Consider the following 19,794-nt stretch of genomic DNA (forward strand, 5'->3'; position numbering starts at 1 on the left):
ATTAGTTGAGGTTGGGGAGGTAAATACAAAGCCTTAATTCTAATCCTGAAACAAAGATCTGCTAGGCAAGAGGTACAAAAGGTGTTTTAGCAAGAGCACAGATAACAGTAATATAGTAAGAATTCCTGTGTTGTATGTAACTGTTGAAAATGGAAGATGCTGGAGGCTGGGAGTTTTGCTAGAGGGCTGTAATAATATAATCACAATTAAAATGAGTTCTTACTCTGTGCCAAGAATAATGCTAATCATTTTATAAACATGATTCAATTCTTCCAACAAATCCATAGAATTAATTATTATTATCAACCCTCCTTTAAATGTGAGGAAATGGAAGCTTATAGAGCTTAACTGGTTCAAGTTCACTCTGCTAGTAAATGGAAGAACAAATATTAGGACTCGGATCTGTCCGACTTCTAAGCTTATGTTCTCAATCACTGTACCAGCTGCCCCAGTATTATAATTACCAAGAATATAGCAACAGAAATGCTAATAACCCCTTATGTATGTATATAGCTACATGGATGATGAAATACTTTTACCTACATTTAGTGCTTGATCCTCATAACTACCTGCTGACACAGACAGGGGAGGTTATGAATGTGGCTTTACCGAAAAAGCAAGACTTGGAGAGGATCACTACCTTAACAAGGTCATGTGCTCAGCAGGTAACTGGCAGAGCTAAAACAAGAAGCCATGTCTTCAGACTTCTTGTTCAATGTTCTCTTAGCACTCTTGTTCACTCTGCTAGCACATGACTTCACGAAGTGATTTTGTTGTCTGCCATGTCCTTGATGTCTAAAACAGTACCTGACACATAGTAAGGGCTCAATAAATATTTGCTCAATAAGGGAATGAATATGAGATCCCATTCATATATAATAGTGCTATTCAATGTGGACTCTTATCAGGCCCAACATAATAATGCTATGGCTGTATCTATTTCGTTATGATTTAAATGGGCTAGTGCTTTCAGCAATATGTCACATATGAGTTATGCTTAAGTACTTACTAGAAATGGCTGAGGAGGGAAAAGGCCTCGCGAGAGGGTCACAGAGGCGAGTGCAAAGGGATAAGGAAGTGGACATTGGACCAGAGCATACCAGACTACCACCCTGAGGAGGGGTATCACTCCTCATTTGGTGGCAGTTGTTGGAGACCGGCAGTCCAGAGGAAACCTAAAAAACCCTCTTTATAATTCAATTCACATATTCAATTGTAATTTAAAAAGATTTATTTTTTACAGGTGACTGAATGATTAGAATCCATTTCTGTGGTTAGCACAATTCAAAATATGAAAACAACAAAAAGTTAAAACGGTAGCTAATATTGTATAATCTACTTTAAAAATTGAGTTAAATATACTTAAATATTTGAAGAAATAAAGTTTACATTTATTAAGCATTTATTTTGCACTGTGAGCTGTATTAAATGCTTTATATATATTACTTCGTTTGCTCTTTACAAGTCTGTGAGTATGTGGTGGTGACACCCGTAGGTGCAGATGAAGCTGATGCTGAATAACAGACCTACTACCTCTGGGCATATGGACATACTATTTAGCCTCCTTAGACCCAGTCTCTTCTTCCGCAATGTGGAAATAATAATACTGTCTCTCAAAGGCCTGGATGTAAGGGGGACATGAGACCACATTGTGAAGGCCTCTAAGACAGTGTTCGACATAGTAGAATCAAGATTCAATCATCCCCTTAAAATTCAGTTTCAAGAGGATATTTTGATGGGAATATTCATAACTACTAACAATACTATAGAAAAAATTATTCTAAAATGATTCCTCTTATTCTCCCCAGTCCCTCCAAAAGATTTATATTACATTCTATAAACACATAGAATTAAGTACTAGTGTTTACTATTAGCTACCATGTGTCAGGCACAAAGATATATATGTCTTATTTAATCTTAACAACCCTATGAGGTGAAACTATTATTACCCTTCTACAGATAAGTAAGGAGATGATAGAAGGTAATCTATTATCCAAGGCCCTGTGTCCAGAATATAGTTATGCTAGGACTTGAACAGAAACAGTATGGGTCCGGGGCCCCTCTGTCTACCCTAGGTCTTAACTAGAATGAAAATACCCAGTGCTGGCAAGCTTTGGCTAAATGGCTATCGGTAGGGAGTCAATACCTATCACCATAATCTTTTCAGATAGCAAGTGGTCGATACAAGTGAAAATTTTGAACTTGTATAGCTTATGACTCAGCAAGTGTACTTGGGGGAAATCTTTGCTATAGAAATAAAAGCACTAGTACCTAATACTTCTCTCTCACACACACACTCATAATCTTTACTTTAGTATTCTTTTACTGGCAAAACATTGGAAAATCATCTGAATATCTGTCAGTTGGAAAAAAAAGTATAATAGGAGTGTATTAAAATATGGCCATTACATGAAGCAAAAAAAGCAAGTTTTTATTTTTATTTTTCTTTTTAAAGATTTTTTATTTTATTTATTTAACAGAGAGAGAGAGAAAGAGCACAAGCAGGGGGAGCAGCAGGGAGAGGGAGAAGCCGGTTTCCTGCCAAGCAGGGAGCCCAATGCCGGACTCGATCCTAGGACCCTGGGATCATGACCCGAGCTGAAGGCAGACGCTCCACGGACCGAGCCACCCAGGCGCCCCGAAAAGCAAGTTTTTAAAAAATGAATAGAATCGGCGCCTGGGTGGCTCAGTTGGTTAAGTGACTGCCTTCAGCTCAGGTCATGATCCCAGGGTCCTGGGATCGAGTCCCACATTGGGCTCCCTGCTCAGCAGGGAGTTTGCTTCTGCTTCTGCTCTGACCCTCCCCCCTTTCATGCTCTCTCTCAAATAAATAAAATCTTAAAAAAAAATGAACAGAATCTATTCCAGAAGGATGTAAAATATGCACCTCAAACTTAACCTACCTAAAATAAACCTCTTAATTTCTGCTTCCCTGTTGAACAGCTATTCTTCAATAGACTGTAATAAATGGTACCACTATCCACCTAATTGCTCAAGCCAAAAATCTAGATTTATTCATGACTCTTTCTTCTCAGCTCCCACATTTAATCAATCAAGTCTGATTCAACATCCAGAACACCCAGAACCCACTCACTTTTCTTTGCCTCCAATACCAAACCACAATCTTCATCTAACTGCAAACGAGTCTCATGTGGGTCTCCACCTTCTACTGTATTACTATTACCTTCCCATAGTCCATTCTCTACCTAGTAGACTGTACACTGAGTCACCTCATTCCCCTTTACTGGCTTCCAGCACACATAGGCTAAAACCCAAACTTTTTTTTAAATTTTTTATTGTTATGTTAATCACCATATATTACATCATTTGTTTTGGTGTAGTGTTCCATGATTCATTGTTTGTTCATAACACCCAGTGCTCCACGCAGAATGTGCCCTCTTTAATACCCATCACCAGGCCAACCCATCCCCCCACCCTCCTCCCCTCTAGAACCCTCAGTTTGTTTTTCAGAGTCCATCATCTCTCCTGGTTCGTCTCCCCCTCTGACTTACTCCCCTTCATTCTTCCTCTCCTGCTATCTTCTTCTTTTTCTTTTTTCTTAAAATATGTTGCATTATTTGTTTCAGAAGTACAGGTCTGTGATTCAACAGTCTTACGCAATTCACAGCGCTCACCGTAGCACATACCCTCCCCAATGTCTATCACCCAGCCACCCCATCCCTCCCACCCCCCACCAATCCAGCAACCCTCAGTTTGTTCCTGAGATTAAGAATTCCTCATATCAGTGAGGTCATATGATACATGTCTTTCTCTGATTGACTTATTCCACTCAGCATAACACCCTCCAGTTCCATCCACGTCGTTGCAAATGGCAAGATCTCATTCCTTTTGATGGCTGCATAATATTCCATTGTGTATATATACCACATCTTCTTTATCCATTCATCTGTCGATGGGCATCTTGGCTCTTTCCACAGTTTGGCTATTGTGGACATTGCTGCTATAAACATTGGGGTGCACGTACCCCTTCGGCTCCCTACATTTGTATCTTTGGGGTAAATACCCAGTAGTGCAATTGCTGGATCGAATGGTAGCTCTAATTTCAACTGTTTGAGGAACCTCCATACTGTTTTCCAGAGGGTAAAACCCAAACTTCTTACTCTCACAAAGATCCCCGCCCCATTACCACTCTCCAGGCCCCCAATATGCCTCTAGCCATATCCCTCCACTGCCTCAGCACATTCTCACTTGAGAGTTATTTCTGTCCCCTCTGCAAAGAAAGCTCTTCCCCTTTATTTTTGTGTCTGGCTCCTTCTTATCATTTTGATCTTGTTTACATTTCATCTTGTCCAAGAGTGCTTCCCTAACACCAAATGAAGTGGTCACAAGTTACATTCCCTATTTTAATTCTCCGCAAGGCACTGACCACTACTGATAATTCTCTTGCTTTATTTATTCATTTATTTATTAGAATGTAAGTTGAACCACAGTAAGGAGCCTTCTGTTTTATTCACACCTATCTCTAATACCCAAGTCTGCCTAATGCATAATAGGCACTCACTGAATGCTTGTTGAATGGAAAGAATGTATTATACAATTGAGTTTTTACTAAAAGAGGCATTACTCACATATAGCTGTTTATTTTTGTGGTAGAAAAGGAAAAAGTATGAAAATATTAAACAGTAAATATTAACTTCCTCGGGGAGGTGGGGAAAGGAAAATGAACTTTTTCCTCCTAATAACTCTGCAAGGCTTGATTAGTTACAATAAGTATGTATTTCTTTTTGGAATTAAAAAATAATTCAATAAATAAAAAATGTAAAGAGAATGTAATATTCCCCCAGCTGAGGAGATACTTGATTATATAGCTAGTTAGCTATCTAATGTCTGTCTAACTCTAGAAGCAGATCAATGTGATAGCAATCTTGTACTAGTAATTTCTCCATTAATAAAGTAATTATTTAAAGATACCTGTGATCATAGATAATAGGTACTAACGTGTTTTGAAACTATAAAGAAAGAGGTACTGATGGTTACCAGAGGGGAGAGGGATGGGGAGATGGATTAAATAGGCGATGGGGATTAAGGAGTGCACTTTTCCTGATGAGCACGGGGTGATATATGCAGTTATCGAATCACTATACTGTACACCTGAAACTAATATTACAATGTAAGTTAACTAACTGGAATTTAAATAAAAGCTCAAAAACAAAACAAAACAAAAAACAACCCACCAAAAAAGATAATTTTTTCTAATAAATTCTGAAATGCCCAATTAGGACAAATTATAGATCCAGAAAAAACCTTAAGGAACTCTGAGGAAAGTAATATTCATATGTTAAGTTTTAATGTGTTTAACATTATTTGATATTACCTTTTTTTCCTTTTTAAGGAAGGGGCGGGGGGATGGGGGTGGTGCAGAGGGAGAGCGAGAGAGAGACAATCTTAAAGCAGTCTCCACGCTTAGCACGGAGCTCAAAGCTGGGCTCAATCTCATGACCCTGAGATCATGACCTGAGCTGAAATCAAGAGATAACACCTTACACCAGTTAGAATGACAAACATTAACAAGACAGGAAACAACAAATGTTGGCGAGGATGTGGAGAAGGGGGATCCCTCTTACACTGTTGGTGGGAATGCAAGCTGGGGCAGCCACTCTGGAAAACAGTATGGAGGTTCCTCAAGAAGTTAAAAATAGAGCCACCCTACAACCCAGCAATTATACTAGGTATTTATCCCAAAGATACAGATGTAGTGAAAAGAAAGGGCACCTGCACCCCAATGTTCATAGCAGCAATGTCCACAATAGCCAAACTGTGGAAGGAGCCGAGATGCCCTTCAACAGATGAATGGATAAAAAAAGATGTGGTCCATATATACAATGGAATATTACCTCAGCCCATCAGAAGGATGAATACCCACCATTTGCATCGACATGGATGGAACTGGAGGGGATTATGCTAAGTGAAGTAGTCAAGCAGAGAAAGACAATTATAATATTTTTTTCACTCATATGTGAAACATAAGGAATAGCACAGAGGACATTAGGGGAAGGAAGGGGAAACTGAAGGGGGAGAAATCAGAGAGGGAGATGAACCATGAGAGACTCTGGACTCCAGGAGCCAAACTGAGGGTTACGGAAGGGAGGAAGGTGGGGGGATGGGGTAACCGGGTGATGGGTATTAAGAAGGGCATGTGTTGTGATGAGCACTGGGTGTTATATGTAACTAATGAATTGTTGAACACTACGTCAAAAACTAATGATGTACTCTATGTTGGCTAACTGAACATAAAAAAAAAAAGTCAGACGCTTAACTGACTGAGCCACCCACGTGCCCCTATTTTATATTACTTTGTAATCTTACCTCAAATACTTCCTAATTAGGGAAATTCCCTATTTAACAAATTCTATGAATCTGGAATACCAGATAATGAGAATCAAAAATGCTAGATTTTGGAAAAAATAATCCTGACAAATCCATCTAAGTCACTACATGCCAATTAGGGGCCGTCTTACCTCAACAGAAGATGGGGAGCTTGACGGTACCGGAAAGGGGGTAACAGCCATCTGATTGACTGCATCTTCATTTCTGTGGATGTGAAAATAGGCAGAATCAGTACATAGCAAATGCTAAGTTTCTGGCTCAAATTACAACCATTTCCTCTGTTGAAAATGTATGCAAAGCACCTTAGAATAAAAATATGTACAAATACACACTGGTTTTAAGCATGCAAAGCTATTAAGCACAGAAAGGGATCTATTACCCCAGGGACGCTGGGATATGGTTACGAGAGACAGAGAATGATGATGCTAGGGGTTAGCTAGGTCTTGCTTAATAAGTCAGGTGCTGCTGAGGATCATTTTGGAAAGACATCAACTCTTTCAGCATTGTGGAATATAAATTTTTCAAATGGCTGTGTTTAACCTCTAGGCCCATTAATGTCCAGAGCATTTTGTTCTTTGAACTGGAAAGGTTCCCGGCCTCCTCACTTGGCTTCTAACTTTGTTCTGCCAAATGAAGGATGATGGGATGTGTACGACAGGCCCTCCATGGGTGGGCACTGTGAGGAGGCGTGATGGATGGGGAGAGCGCAGATCCAGACAGAGGATGCTTTGTGGGTGAATTCTACTCCTCCTCATCCTAATGGAAGCAGAGATGGTGGGAGCTAAAACTTCATCACCAGGGTCACAGGTACAGAACAACTCCTACAATACCAGTTCTAATTATTTGGACCTATTTCCATGACGTTACCAGCAAATGATAAACAGTGGTTCTTCTGTGGGAGATCTAACCTTTACTATTTATTCATGACGCAAACCCAGTATCATTATCTCAGGGTTTATGTGACATCTGACTTTAGGTTTAACAGTACAAACCAAGGGAGATCACAACAATGCTTCTTCCTGGTATGGAAAGATCTAAGACTGCTCACAGATCTCTCCCCATATGACCAGTATATTCAGGATAGCCACTACCGGATTTGGAAGGGCACTCAAAATCCAACCCCTTTACTTCTCACCAATTGGAAAAAGATCCATTGGTCCACGTCATTCCTGCTTCGGTGCTTTAATCGTATCACTGCCCTTACCTGAAAGGCCTTTCTTTATTAAATTTATAATCTACCTATCCTTCCCCTCCAGTGTGAGTTCAATAGCCTCACCTAGAAGAATTATTCCCTTAAGTCAAAAGACCATCTATATATTGATGTCTTCCAAATTCACATAGTTAGCCCAGGTCTTTTTCTGAGCTTAATATCTGACCTCTAACTCCTACTTTATATCTCCGTTGGATGTCTTACAAGTATTTCAAATAAAATAGATCTCTTATACCCACTCAGTCACCAGAGGGTTCCATGATTAATCCTTCTCATTTGAGTAAATGTCAACAATGTCCACCCAGTTATTCAACCAAGAACTGAGGAGGCACTCTTGAAACCTCTAACCCCTCAACTGTATATTCAATCAAGAAGTCTTGCTGATTCTACCTTCAAAACGTATCTTGAGTCTTTCCACTTATTTCCATCCTATCCTAGGGCAGGCTATCATCTTTTCTTTTCTTTTCTTTTCTTTCCTTCCTTCCTTCCTTCCTGTAGGCTCCATGCCCTGTGTGAAGCCCCATGTAGGGCTTGAACTCAGGATCCTGAGATCAAGACCTGGGCTGAGACGGAGAGTTGGACACCCAACCAACTCATTCACCCAGGTGCCCCTAGTTATTATCATTTCCTCACCAGAGTTAAAATAAGAGCATCCTATTTGGTCTCCTTACTTATATTCTTTATCCTTTCTCCAATCTATTCCTCACCCAGAAGAGTTATTACAGTTCTAATACATAAACCTGATTATATTTCTATCCCCTGCTTAAAATCCTCCTATGGCCTCTTATTACACTTAGGATCAAGTCCACAATTGTTAGGGAGGCTGTAAGGCCTTGAACAATCTTCCCCAGCCCCCATCTCTGGCTTCCTCTTGTTTTCTCTTCTCCTGGCTCACACTTTGCTCCAATCCAGCTACATGAAATTTCTTCCCATTTCTCAGCTGAGCTAAGCTCCATCCACCTCAGGGCACGATCTAGCCCTATCCTCCTCTCATCTGCATGTCTGTTGCCCAAATCCTTTGTCTGATTTATGTTCTTATTTCTTCTTCATAGCTCACCACAAATGTCATTTCTTGAAACAAGCCTTCCAGGAGCTCTACTGTATGTATATAGCACTCTATACAAAGACTGCAGTTCTGCGTGCTTCGTAATTTACCTATAACTGATCTGCATGCAATGTGCTTCCAATCTGCCTTCTCCTGGATGGTACACTGCAGTTCTGCGTCCTTCGTAATTTACCTATAACTGATCTGTATGCAGTGTGCTTCCAGTCTGCCTTCTCTGGGACGGTACACTGCAGTTCTGCGTCCTTCGTAATTTACCTATAACTGATCTGTATGCAGTGTGCTTCCAGTCTGCCTTCTCTGGGATGGTACACTGCAGTTCTGCATCTTTCGTAATTTACCTATAACTGATCTGCATGCAATGTGCTTCCAGTCTGCCTTCTCCTGGACGGTACACTGCAGTTCTGCATCCTTCGTAATTTACCTATAACTGATCTGTATGCAATGTGCTTCCAGTCTGCCTTCTCCTGGATGTTATACTCCAAGGACAGGAAGCATGTCCTTCCTACTCTCATACATTATCTGGGGCAATCAGTGCCTGACAAACAGTCTGTACTTAACATAGTTGTTAAATGAATCTAACTGCAAGAATTCAATTGAACTGCAAAAATTCTAGGCTGATGTAAATTCTTCGTGGAATGAGGCAGAGTCTAAATAAAGAGATGAAGTCTAGGTACCATTTCTTATTCTAACCTTTTGAGATTCTTGTATTATCTAGCATATGAGCCAAACCAAAGCAAAAGGGTGAAAAACTGAAACCATAAAGTGACAGTGCATGAAGAATATCTCTGTTTTTCTCTGACACTATTACAGATGCCTTGACCATGCACTGTTACATTAAGAGGTGGCTATTGTTTTTCAGGGAGTACAATCCATTCCTCAGCAGTTTGCTCATACACAGAAGTAATCAGTTACCTTTGGATAAGTAATTGCATTTTCAAAGTGGTAATTCCCTTTCGCATTCATTTTCCTTCATTGAGTAACACAACAGAACTCAGCTCTACCTTAGAGCTAAAAGCCAACAGGACCTGTCTGCTCCAGATTCAGAGCTCATGGGGCAGAGTATACTTGGCAGTAATTAAGCAGATGGCTTCTCATACCTCTCTCAAAGGTTACTAGCATTAAATATATGGCTGCACATAAATTCTTATTGAGAAGTCATGATTACCTGGACCAAGTTACTTCAAATCAGCCAAGTTATCCCTTCATAATTTAATGGTTTCCTCTAAATTAGTATGACTTTAATGGCCTTTAAATTCCATATTAATTTTTTTAAACCTCACAAAATAGAAAACTTACAATTACTCTCAATGGAGAGAAGGAAGCTGCTTTAAGAAGTTACATTTCATAATCCTTTATAATCCACTTACTAGGGAGTGTTCACGCACCTCCACATCAAGCAAGCAAAGACCTGACAATTTTAAAGAGAAATGAGTAGGAAGAGGGAAGCCATAGGAGAGAAGGCATTTACACTTCAAACAAGCAGTTAACCTGAATGACTTCTGGGGACCCTCTGACCTCTCCTCTCCTATGATTCTCATAAAGAATAAAATCTGTTTGCTTTATAACTTCCTTTTCCTTTCCAATAATATAATTAATGTAAGTTTCTTAGGCCCAGGTGCCCCATACAGGACACAATCAGAAATTGTAACTGCTTGTTGGTATTTTTATAATTATCTTTAACAGCTGTTGAGAGAGATAACAGAGTGCCACCATGGGTAGGGGAATAGTTTTCCGGAGTACAGAACTCTGCCTGTATGTATGTCTGTTAGCATTGCATTTGCCATGCTCTATTAAAATGATCTGTGCTGTTCTTTCTCCTTCTCCAAGCCCAGGGATGGGATCTTATCTCTGCATCCTCCTTGCTTGCAACAGAGTACCTGACAGAGAGTAGGTGTAATATATGTCTGTTGAATAAAAGTGATCTTAACAGGGTAAGAAAAAGATATGGAGGCAGAACTATCAAAACTATGCCCTGAGTTTTTCAAGTTGCTTCAATGAATTAATGATGGTATACTGCCTCTAGCCAGCCAGCTATGAGTATTTGCCACCTTAATAGACATTTCTTGGGGTGTCTGCCCAGCTCACAGTGATTCCCCGAATGGACCAGAATAGTAATGTCTATATTGTGTAATGACAGTCTGCCTCAACCTCAGTGGTGGATGTAGGGGGCAAACACCTCTCTTAGTTTGGGCCAATCAGATTCTTTCCCAGGGACTCAAAAATTTAGAACAGACACAAAGATCTGGAGTGTAACGGCTGGATAATATCAATGGAAATGCTCAAGGCTAAAGAAGGGGTTCAGACGTCCCTTCTGCTGATATCTCTGGAGTCATCCTGGCTCCTTTTCTTCAGTCTTAGCTGAATGCCTCCTCTTTAAGAGTCCCTGAGACATCCCTGTATTCTTACAATGCATTCTCCTTTTACTTTAAGCTGGCCAGGATTTACTTTAATTCACTGAAACTCAATAATATAGCTCTAATTTTGTTTTGAATATATATATTAGTTCATTTAACATTTATACTGTGGGTACAAAGATGAATAAAACATCATTCTTGGTGTTGATATTAGCAATTAGTGAGGAATATAGCTAAATAGTGAGGAACGCATGTCTGCATGTCTGTTGGTATTAGCAATTAGTGAGGATATTAGCAATTAGTGAGGAATACAGCTAAATAAGTAAACAATTACAATAATGGAATTACTATACAGGGACCGTCCATTTAGTTTTTCTCCAAAAGGATGCTAGGAACACCCCCAGTTCAGTTTCTTGTTTAGGTCCTGATTTCAATTTTATTTTGTTATAAAATACACCCACTGGTACTTGGTGTTACTCAAAATTCTAAGAAGGTTCCCAAGATTCTTGCCCCCTGGTTTACCTACTGAATAGGATAAATTTCACTTCCATGATTAGGTTATATTAAGACAAAGATTATCAGGTTGGGCCTGACCTAATCACATGGGTCCTTTAAATCTGGAGATTTCACTTCTTAAGAGTTTCAGTGCCCTGTCTTACATGAATCCTAAGGAATGCATGGAGGTCAGAGACTAGAAGCACCTTTGCAGGTTTGAGGATTATGGAGGCCATGTAACAATAAATATGAATGGCCTCTAGGAGCTGAGAGTAGTCCTCATTTGAGAATCAGCAAGGAACTAAAAGACTTCACCTAGGATGAACCTGAAAACTGATATTTTTTTTCCCAGCTATACTGTTACCACACTTCTGATCTACAGAACTGTGAGCTAATAAATGGGTGTTGTTTTAAGTCATTAAATTGGTGGTAATTTGTTACAAAGCAAGAGAAAAGGAATACATGACAAAACTCTTTGATTTGGAAAACATGGTCACCAGAAACATAACATTTGAGTTCTTACCATGTACCACTGTTCTAAAAGCTTTTCATAGATTAACTCATTTAACTCTCATAACAACTCTATGTGGTTAATTACAATTACCTTCTTCATTTTACACACAGCGTAAGCAAACTGACCAAACACAATGCTAATGAACAGCAGAGCTGAGATTCAAACCTGGCAGTCTAGTTTCAAAATCTATTCTTTTGACTACCACACTACAGCATTTCCCATTTTAGCAGCCTCTCCCAGAACCATACATATCTTCTTCTCTTATATACCCTAGCTAATATTCCCAAACCAAAAGTCTGACTAAGTCAAAATTTACTCTTAAAGCTCTTTCACAATTTTCCTCAAGGTAAGAAGCATGAAAGGTTCTGAGTTTGTTCACTCTATCAACTTTTCATATTTAAGTTCCAAGTCTCACATCTTCATTACCTAGTCCTTGTATAGATATAATGACTGTAAAGTGCTTTAAAATACTTATCAAACATGATAGTGCCGGGAGCATGGTAAAAAAAATACAGCGGAGTGTAATCCCCTCAGTACTCTTCTGCGATAATGATTAGAGCTGTTCATAAATCCTCTGGCTTGTACTTTTCTTCTCCTTTAAAGTTGAGTCACTACTTGAACCAAATACTTGCTAATCATAGAAATATATGTTGAGATCTTGCCTTGGCTGCCTGAATGACCAAGATGAGCAGTGAGGCCCCCTTGCTGAACCCTGATGGACATGTAACATGATAAAGCAATAAATCTTTGTTGCTTCAAGCCACTGAGATTTGGCTGGAAGTTCACTGAAGCATAACTGCGTTTATCCTGACTCAAACATGCTCTATACAAGTTGATTCTGTAATAATTAAGAGTCATGCTTCTACTGTATTCAGAATAGCTAAAAACTGGAAACAACCCAAATGTTCACAAAGAGGAAAATGGACCAACAAATTATGGTATGTTCACAGATTGGAATATTACTCAGTAATTGAAGGAACTATAGATACACATAATATGGGTAAATCTTGAAAAAAATTATGTAAAATGAAAGAAACCAGACACAAAAGGATTAATCCTGTTTGATTCTATTTACATGAAGTTCAAGAACAGTTTAAACTAATCTATGATGACAGAAATCAGGAAGTGTTGTCTCTGGGGCCCAGAGGGACTGACTAGAAAGGAGCACCAGCAAGCTTTCTGGGATGAATGAATGTTCTATATTTTTGTTTTGGGTGATGGTTGCACAGGTATATGTTTTGTATTCTCAAAACAACAAACTGAACACTTCAAGTCTATTGCACTGAGTGTAAATAACACCCCAGTTAAAAAATTAATTCTTTGTTATATCAATGTAAGACAACCATGCTATTCTGGGAAGAAACCTAGAGTTAGGCAGACCTAGGTAAGGGAACAGATTCTATCACTAAGATATAAGCAAGATACTAAACAACTCTTTATTTTTATTATTATTTTTTAAGATTTTATTTATTTAACAGAGACACAGTGAGAGAGGGAACACAAGCAGGGGGAGTGGGAGAGGAAGAAGCAGGCTTCCCGCGGAGCACAGAGCCCAATGCGGGGCTCGATCCCAGGACCCTGGGATCATGACCTGAGCCAAAGGCAGATGCTTAATGACTGAGCCACCCAGGTGCCCCTAAACAACTTCTTAAAATATTGGTTTCTTAATCTATAAAACTGGGATAGTGGGATGCCTGGGTGGCTCAGTCTGTTAAGCGTCTGCCTTCGGCTCAGGTCATGATCCCAAGGTCCTAACCCGTGTTGGGCTCTCTGCTAAGTGGGGAGCCTGCTTTTCCCTCTGCCTGCCACTCCCCCACTGCTTGTGCTCTCTCTCTTTCTGTCTCTTTGACAAATAAATAAATAAAATCTTTAAAATTGGGATAGTATCTTCTAACAGAACTGTTGTAAGATAAGGTCAATGTCAAAGCACCAAAGCACAATAACAATTGTTAACATTTACTGTTTTATGGTTTCATGATACATGATTCAGTCTCAGATACTTAAATTTCCAGGGGCTAAGAGTGCTCCGTTACTATCAATTCATTCAGCCATTAACCCTTATATTCAAAGAAATCACTAAGTCTGATGGTTTCATTCTGGACTTCATTCTTTCTTCTCTTTTTCTTTAGTCCCATAGCCCCCATCCTAATTAATGGACTTTTCACATTGTCTGTACTATAGCAAGAGTAACCTTACTGGTTTCCTTGTTCTGCTTTCTCTATGTCTCAGTCAATCCAAATCACTCCCTTCTCAATTATGAAAAACAACCCCTTTTCAACAAGCTTGAAAATGCAATCTGAATAACTCAACATCACAGAGTTCCCCCTATAGGTGCCTGTTTTGCCTGTTATATAAGTATTTATTTGTATGCCTTAGAAGTTCTTAAAGATTAAGAACTTCTTCCTTAACTCTATGGTCCTATTAGCATCTGACATACAGAAGGTACTTCACAAATGCTTAAATTAAATTTGTTCATGCAGTTTGGACTCAATTCTTTCCTATGGAAATCTACCCAGGTATCATTAACTAGCTTTTGCTATTCTCACTTCAACAGTATCTCTCCCTCCTCTGCATTTCTAAACTATTTACATAGCTTTTCTCAGTAACTTCATTCTGTTCTTCCAAGAATACTTTACTGCAATCTTGGAAGCACATACATGTCATATACAGGAATTTGTTGATAAAACCCTATATGCTTATTGCTCATCCATCAAAGTTGTAACCATAATTCAAATTGTAAATCTCTTAGGATTTCATTAACATGTTACTTGAAGCATTTATCCAACAACTATTGACTACCTTCTTAGGATAAATATGAGATAGTCTCTCCAATACAACCTCTAAAAGAACATGACAAATTACGGTAAAAGAAAGATTAGAAAGCTACGATAAGAACACACTTATCCTTCAGGAAAGCACAAGGAGCTCTGGACAACAATTTATGAATGAGGAAAAGAAAATTTGATGTAATGGGTGGTATATGCATGTGTATGCAGAATGCCTTAACTTTTCATTTATCATAGTCAGAGGTCTCTCCAAGAAGCATTTCCGTATCTTTTCAAAAAGTTAGTGTGTTCCATCCAAAATCCGTATGGAGTCTCAAAGGACCCCGAACAGCCAAAACAATCTTGAAAAAGAAAAACAAAGTTGGAGGTCTCACCCTTCCTGACTGCAAAACTTACTACAAAGCTAGAGTAATGAAAACAGTGTGGTACTGGCATAATGAGAGACTTAGAGACCAATGAAATAGAACAGAGAGCCCTGAAATAAACTCCCACATGTTTGCTCAAATGATTTTCAACAAGGATGCCAGAACCATTCAACTGGGGGGCAGGGGGAAGGTGACAGGAAAGCTCATCTTTTCAACAAATGGTGCTGGGAAAACTAGATATTCATGTGCAAAAAATAAAGTTGGATCTTTCCCTTATACCACATTCAAAATTAACTCAAAATGGATCAAAGCCCTAAACATAAGAGCTAAAACTATAATACTTTTAGAAGAAAATATAGAAGAAAAGCTGTGTCATTGAATTTGGCAATGATATCCTGCATATGAGACCAAAAGCACAAGTAACAAAAACAAACAGATAAACTGGACTACATCAAAATGAAAAACTTCTGTGCATCAAAGGACACAATCAACACAGTGAAGAGACAACCTATCAAATGAGGGAAAATATTTGCAAATTATAGATCTGATAAGTGTTTAATATCCAGAATATATAGAGAATTCCTACAACTCAACAAAACAAACAACCTGATTAAAGAACAGGCAAAAAAGTTGAAAATAAATTTCTCCAAAGAAGACATACATATGGCCAATAAACACATGAAAAGACGCTGAACAGCACTAATCAGCAGACAAATGCAAATCAAAAAAAACACAGTAAGATACCACCTCATACCCAATATGATGGCTACTATCAAAAAACCCAAAAATAACAAGTGTTGGTGAGGTTTGAAGAAATTGGAACCCTTGTCCACTGCTGGTAGGATGTCATATGTTATGGCTGCTATGGAGAACAGTATGAAGGCTCCTCAGAAAATTAAAAATAGAATAATTATACGACTTAGCAATTCTACTTCTAGGTATATATCCAAAAGAAACAAGAGTAGAGTCCTGAAGTCTGTACTCTCATGCTCAAAGTAGCGCTATTCACAATAATCTAAAGGCAGAGGTAACCCAAGTGTCCCATGACAGGTGAATGGATAAATACATGTATATATACAAACAATGGAATATTATTCAGCATTAAAAAGGAAGGAAGTTCTGACAAGCGACAGCATGCATGAACCTTGAAAATATTACGGCGAATGAAATAGGCCAGTAACAGAAGGACAAATGCAGTATAATTCCACTTTTATAAGATACCTAGTATAGTTAAATACAGGGACAGAAAAGTAAAATGATAGTTGCTGTGGGTGGGGGAGGGAGAATGGGGAGTTATTATTTTTTTATTGCCAGGTACAGATTTTTATCCATCTGGAGATGGAGAGTGGTTGTGGTTGTACAACAACATGAATATACTCAATGCCACTGAAGTGTACACTTAAAAATGGTTAAGATGGTAGATTTCATGTTATACAGATTTCACAATTTTAAAAAATTATGCAAGACCAAAACAAAAAAATGCAAGTGTGATGAGAATATATTTGAAATACTTAGACTATCACTTAAATATCATTACTGTCTTCTGGACTGCTGAGGATACTGACACTTGGAAATTCACTTTCATTAAACCCACAGGATCTTATTTTATGCCAACAAAACAGCACTATATCCAAAACAGAAGTTATGTGCCTGAATTCAGCCTGGATAGCTGAGTACGTAGATTTCATTTTGTTTTGAAACCTGTTCTAAAATGATTACAACTACAATCTAGTGCCTAGCACATTGTTTAAACACACACACACACACACACACACACACAGCGCGATGAATAAATGAGGAACACATGAACACAGCTAAACAGGCCTAGATATTATTTTCTGATTGTACTAAATATAGTGATGTAAGACACTTGAGGATAGGAAAAATAAACTCTACATTTGTTATATTAATCAGGACACGACACTGAATTAACATTTGGCTAGGAAAGTTCGATATAAATGAACCAGAAGTCACATATAAAACAAAGGACGTCATTATATTTCAGTGGGAGCAAAACTCCTTTCTGAAAAGATTCCAGGAGATATTTCTAACTCTATGAACAGACTGAATAGTTTTCAATTTCCAGCTGGATGAAACCACCAAAATAGCAATATGCTGAATCTGAAATAAATGACCAACGATAGAATTATGAACTTTATTTACTTGCCATTCCAAACAATGCCAACCACTAATGAGGGCTGTTGGGAGTAACTCAGCATCCAGACCCACATTTCACAGAGGGGGCCCCAGGCAAGTTCTAAATAATTATTGCCAGTTGTGCAGAGGAAAAGGTGGCTCATGAAATAACTTGGCACTGCAGGTTGGCGGAAGGGTTGATGTGGGGAGCATAGGACTAGATGGATGGATGACGTAGCCAACTGAGTTTCTCACAGAGGTTCTTACTGAAAGATAACGTAGTAGATGCCCTCAGCCACCTGCTCCTTATTCTGGCTGGCAAAGGCCTAATGTTCAGATTTCCAGCCCTCACCATAAGGCCATATTCTGGGGAAAGGTGACTTCCCCCCATCCCAGGTATAAATCCAGGATAAATCCTGCTTAATTCCTCTGAGATAATCATGGCAACTTCATTTCAAGAGCCAGTGAATGGTCTGGCAATGGAAATGTGTCACACTGGAGATCCTCAATAGAGACCTGTTCAGGGGTCTTGTGCTTGCTAAAAAAGTTTGAAGGATAAAAACTTCTCAGAATCAAGGCTAAAAGCCTACAGGTGATAAGAAAATGTGCAAAAGGAACCAAATATCTTACTCTGGTTGTTCATGATTTGTTCAGAGGCTCATTTTTTTTTAAGATTTTATTTATTTGACAGAGAGGGGGAGAGAGAGAGAGTACAAGCAGGGGGAGTGGCAGGCAGAGGGAGAGGGAGAAGCAAGCTGGGATCATGACCTGAGCCAAAGGCAGACGCTTAACCGTCTGAGCCATCCAGGCGCTCCCAGATAGCTCACTTTTATCACCTTTCCCATTCATTAGGATTCTTTGGCAGCAAGCAAGAGAAATGAATTTGGACCAACTAAAGCAAATGGGAATTTATTAAAAGGTAAACTGGGATCTCACAAAACACAGGCAGGCAACATGATTGGACTTGGAACATACAGAAACTAAGAGACCTCCAGAGGACGAGGAAGCAGGAAAACAGAATGATGTCATAGCAGGAACCTCCGATGAAGGCCCTGTGGTTTCATGAATAAACACCATTCATATAAAATCACTCACATTACTTGCTTCCTAGTCTAAGCTAAGTATCATATTGCCCAAGCTTAGGTCCCATGACCAACCCCTGGCCACATCTCAGCAGTGAAATACATGGCTTCTTCAGCTTCCACAGAGGGAGAGAGGCATCTAGATGTACTGCTTCTACTGTTCCACCATAGTACATACACTGTGTGTGTGTGTGTGTGTGTGTGTGTGTGTGTGTGTGTGTGTGCAGAAGAAGGTCTACTTAAAGGAAACAGACATTCTATGAGGATAGGAGTATAAATACTGATCAGCCAACAAAACAAAAAAATAAAAATGAAGAAAAAACTGCCCACTTCATCTCTACCCAGACACAATTAGGTGTTTCTGAGTGCTAAAAGAAATCAAACAAATATAGTCTTAATTCCCCCAAGCTAGTACTATGTTAAGGAAGGGGGGTAGCAAAGAAAAAATTACCAATTCTGTCCATGAAATAAAAATGATTTTCTAAGCTATTTTACAGGTCATGCGAGAAAGTTTGGTAGCAACACATTACCTAATACACTGAATGCACTGGATTCATGAATGATCCTGCAAAGTTTGGGGTCACTTCACATTGACTAGCTACAACTACCCTCAAAAAAGGGAAAACTTATGGCTCCTGTGGCTATTCAAAAGAATATGCCATAGGCTTTCAAGATGATTCCAGAAATGTATGACGCAATGGAACCATAATAGATTAAATGTACAGCTTCCCCAGGTGACCACAGTAGGTCCAAGGGAACAATGCTTCTTATTTGGATGCATAAATTCCAATGTCTTGACAAAAGATCAAAACACTCCAATTCCACCTTGTCCTAGAACTAAAAGGCTTATAAATTCTACTAACAAACATAAGATTAATAAAATTACTCTTTAATATGGATAGTACAGGAGACAAGTACTGAAGAAATTAAGCAAGAGTCAGCATTTCAGAGCACTTGAGAGACTCCTATGGGTCTACCAAGTGCTCCAACTAAACGGAGAAACAGAAGAGCCCTGAGATTGAAAAGCGTAACTTTCTTTCTCCCGTAATTCCTAGTAAGAACTCGATGCTAATGACAGGCCTCTTCCTCAAAACATGTCATATATCCTATGGATGATACTGTGTTGCACACTTAAATTTCTTTAATGGCCCAAGAGAGTCAGAAGGATGCTTCCTCACAGATTTCAAAGTGGCCAATGTACACAGCTATACTCATCCAATGACATTTTCCTTTTTTAAATTTTTTGATTTTTATAACTTTTTTAACAAGATTTTTATTTATCTGACAGAGAGAGACACAGCGAGAGAGGGACACAAGCAGGGGGAGTGGGAAAGGGAGAAGCAGGCTTCCCGCGGAGCAGGGAGCCCAATATGGGGCTCAATCCCAGGACCCTGAGATCATGACCTGAGCTGAAGGCAGACACTTAACGACTGGGCCA

General features: G+C 39.1%; 1 protein-coding gene across 8 annotated transcripts in view; it reads right to left on the reverse strand.

Moving 5' to 3' along the window:
- Window positions 1-19,794, reverse strand: part of PATJ (PATJ crumbs cell polarity complex component) — a 349,122-nt gene that overhangs the window by 103,776 nt on the left and 225,552 nt on the right. For all 8 annotated transcript variants that reach the window (XM_073896643.1, XM_025871744.2, XM_073896642.1 and 5 more), the window contains one exon: window positions 6,480-6,552. In XM_073896643.1, coding sequence (XP_073752744.1) covers window positions 6,480-6,552 — 73 coding nt within the window. The remainder of the gene's footprint in view (window positions 1-6,479; window positions 6,553-19,794) is intronic.

This window comes from Callorhinus ursinus, unplaced genomic scaffold (genome assembly GCF_003265705.2).
Source record: "Callorhinus ursinus isolate GAN/ISIS: 27379988/994484 unplaced genomic scaffold, GSC_fseal_2.0 scaffold9, whole genome shotgun sequence".
NCBI lineage: Eukaryota > Metazoa > Chordata > Mammalia > Carnivora > Otariidae > Callorhinus > Callorhinus ursinus.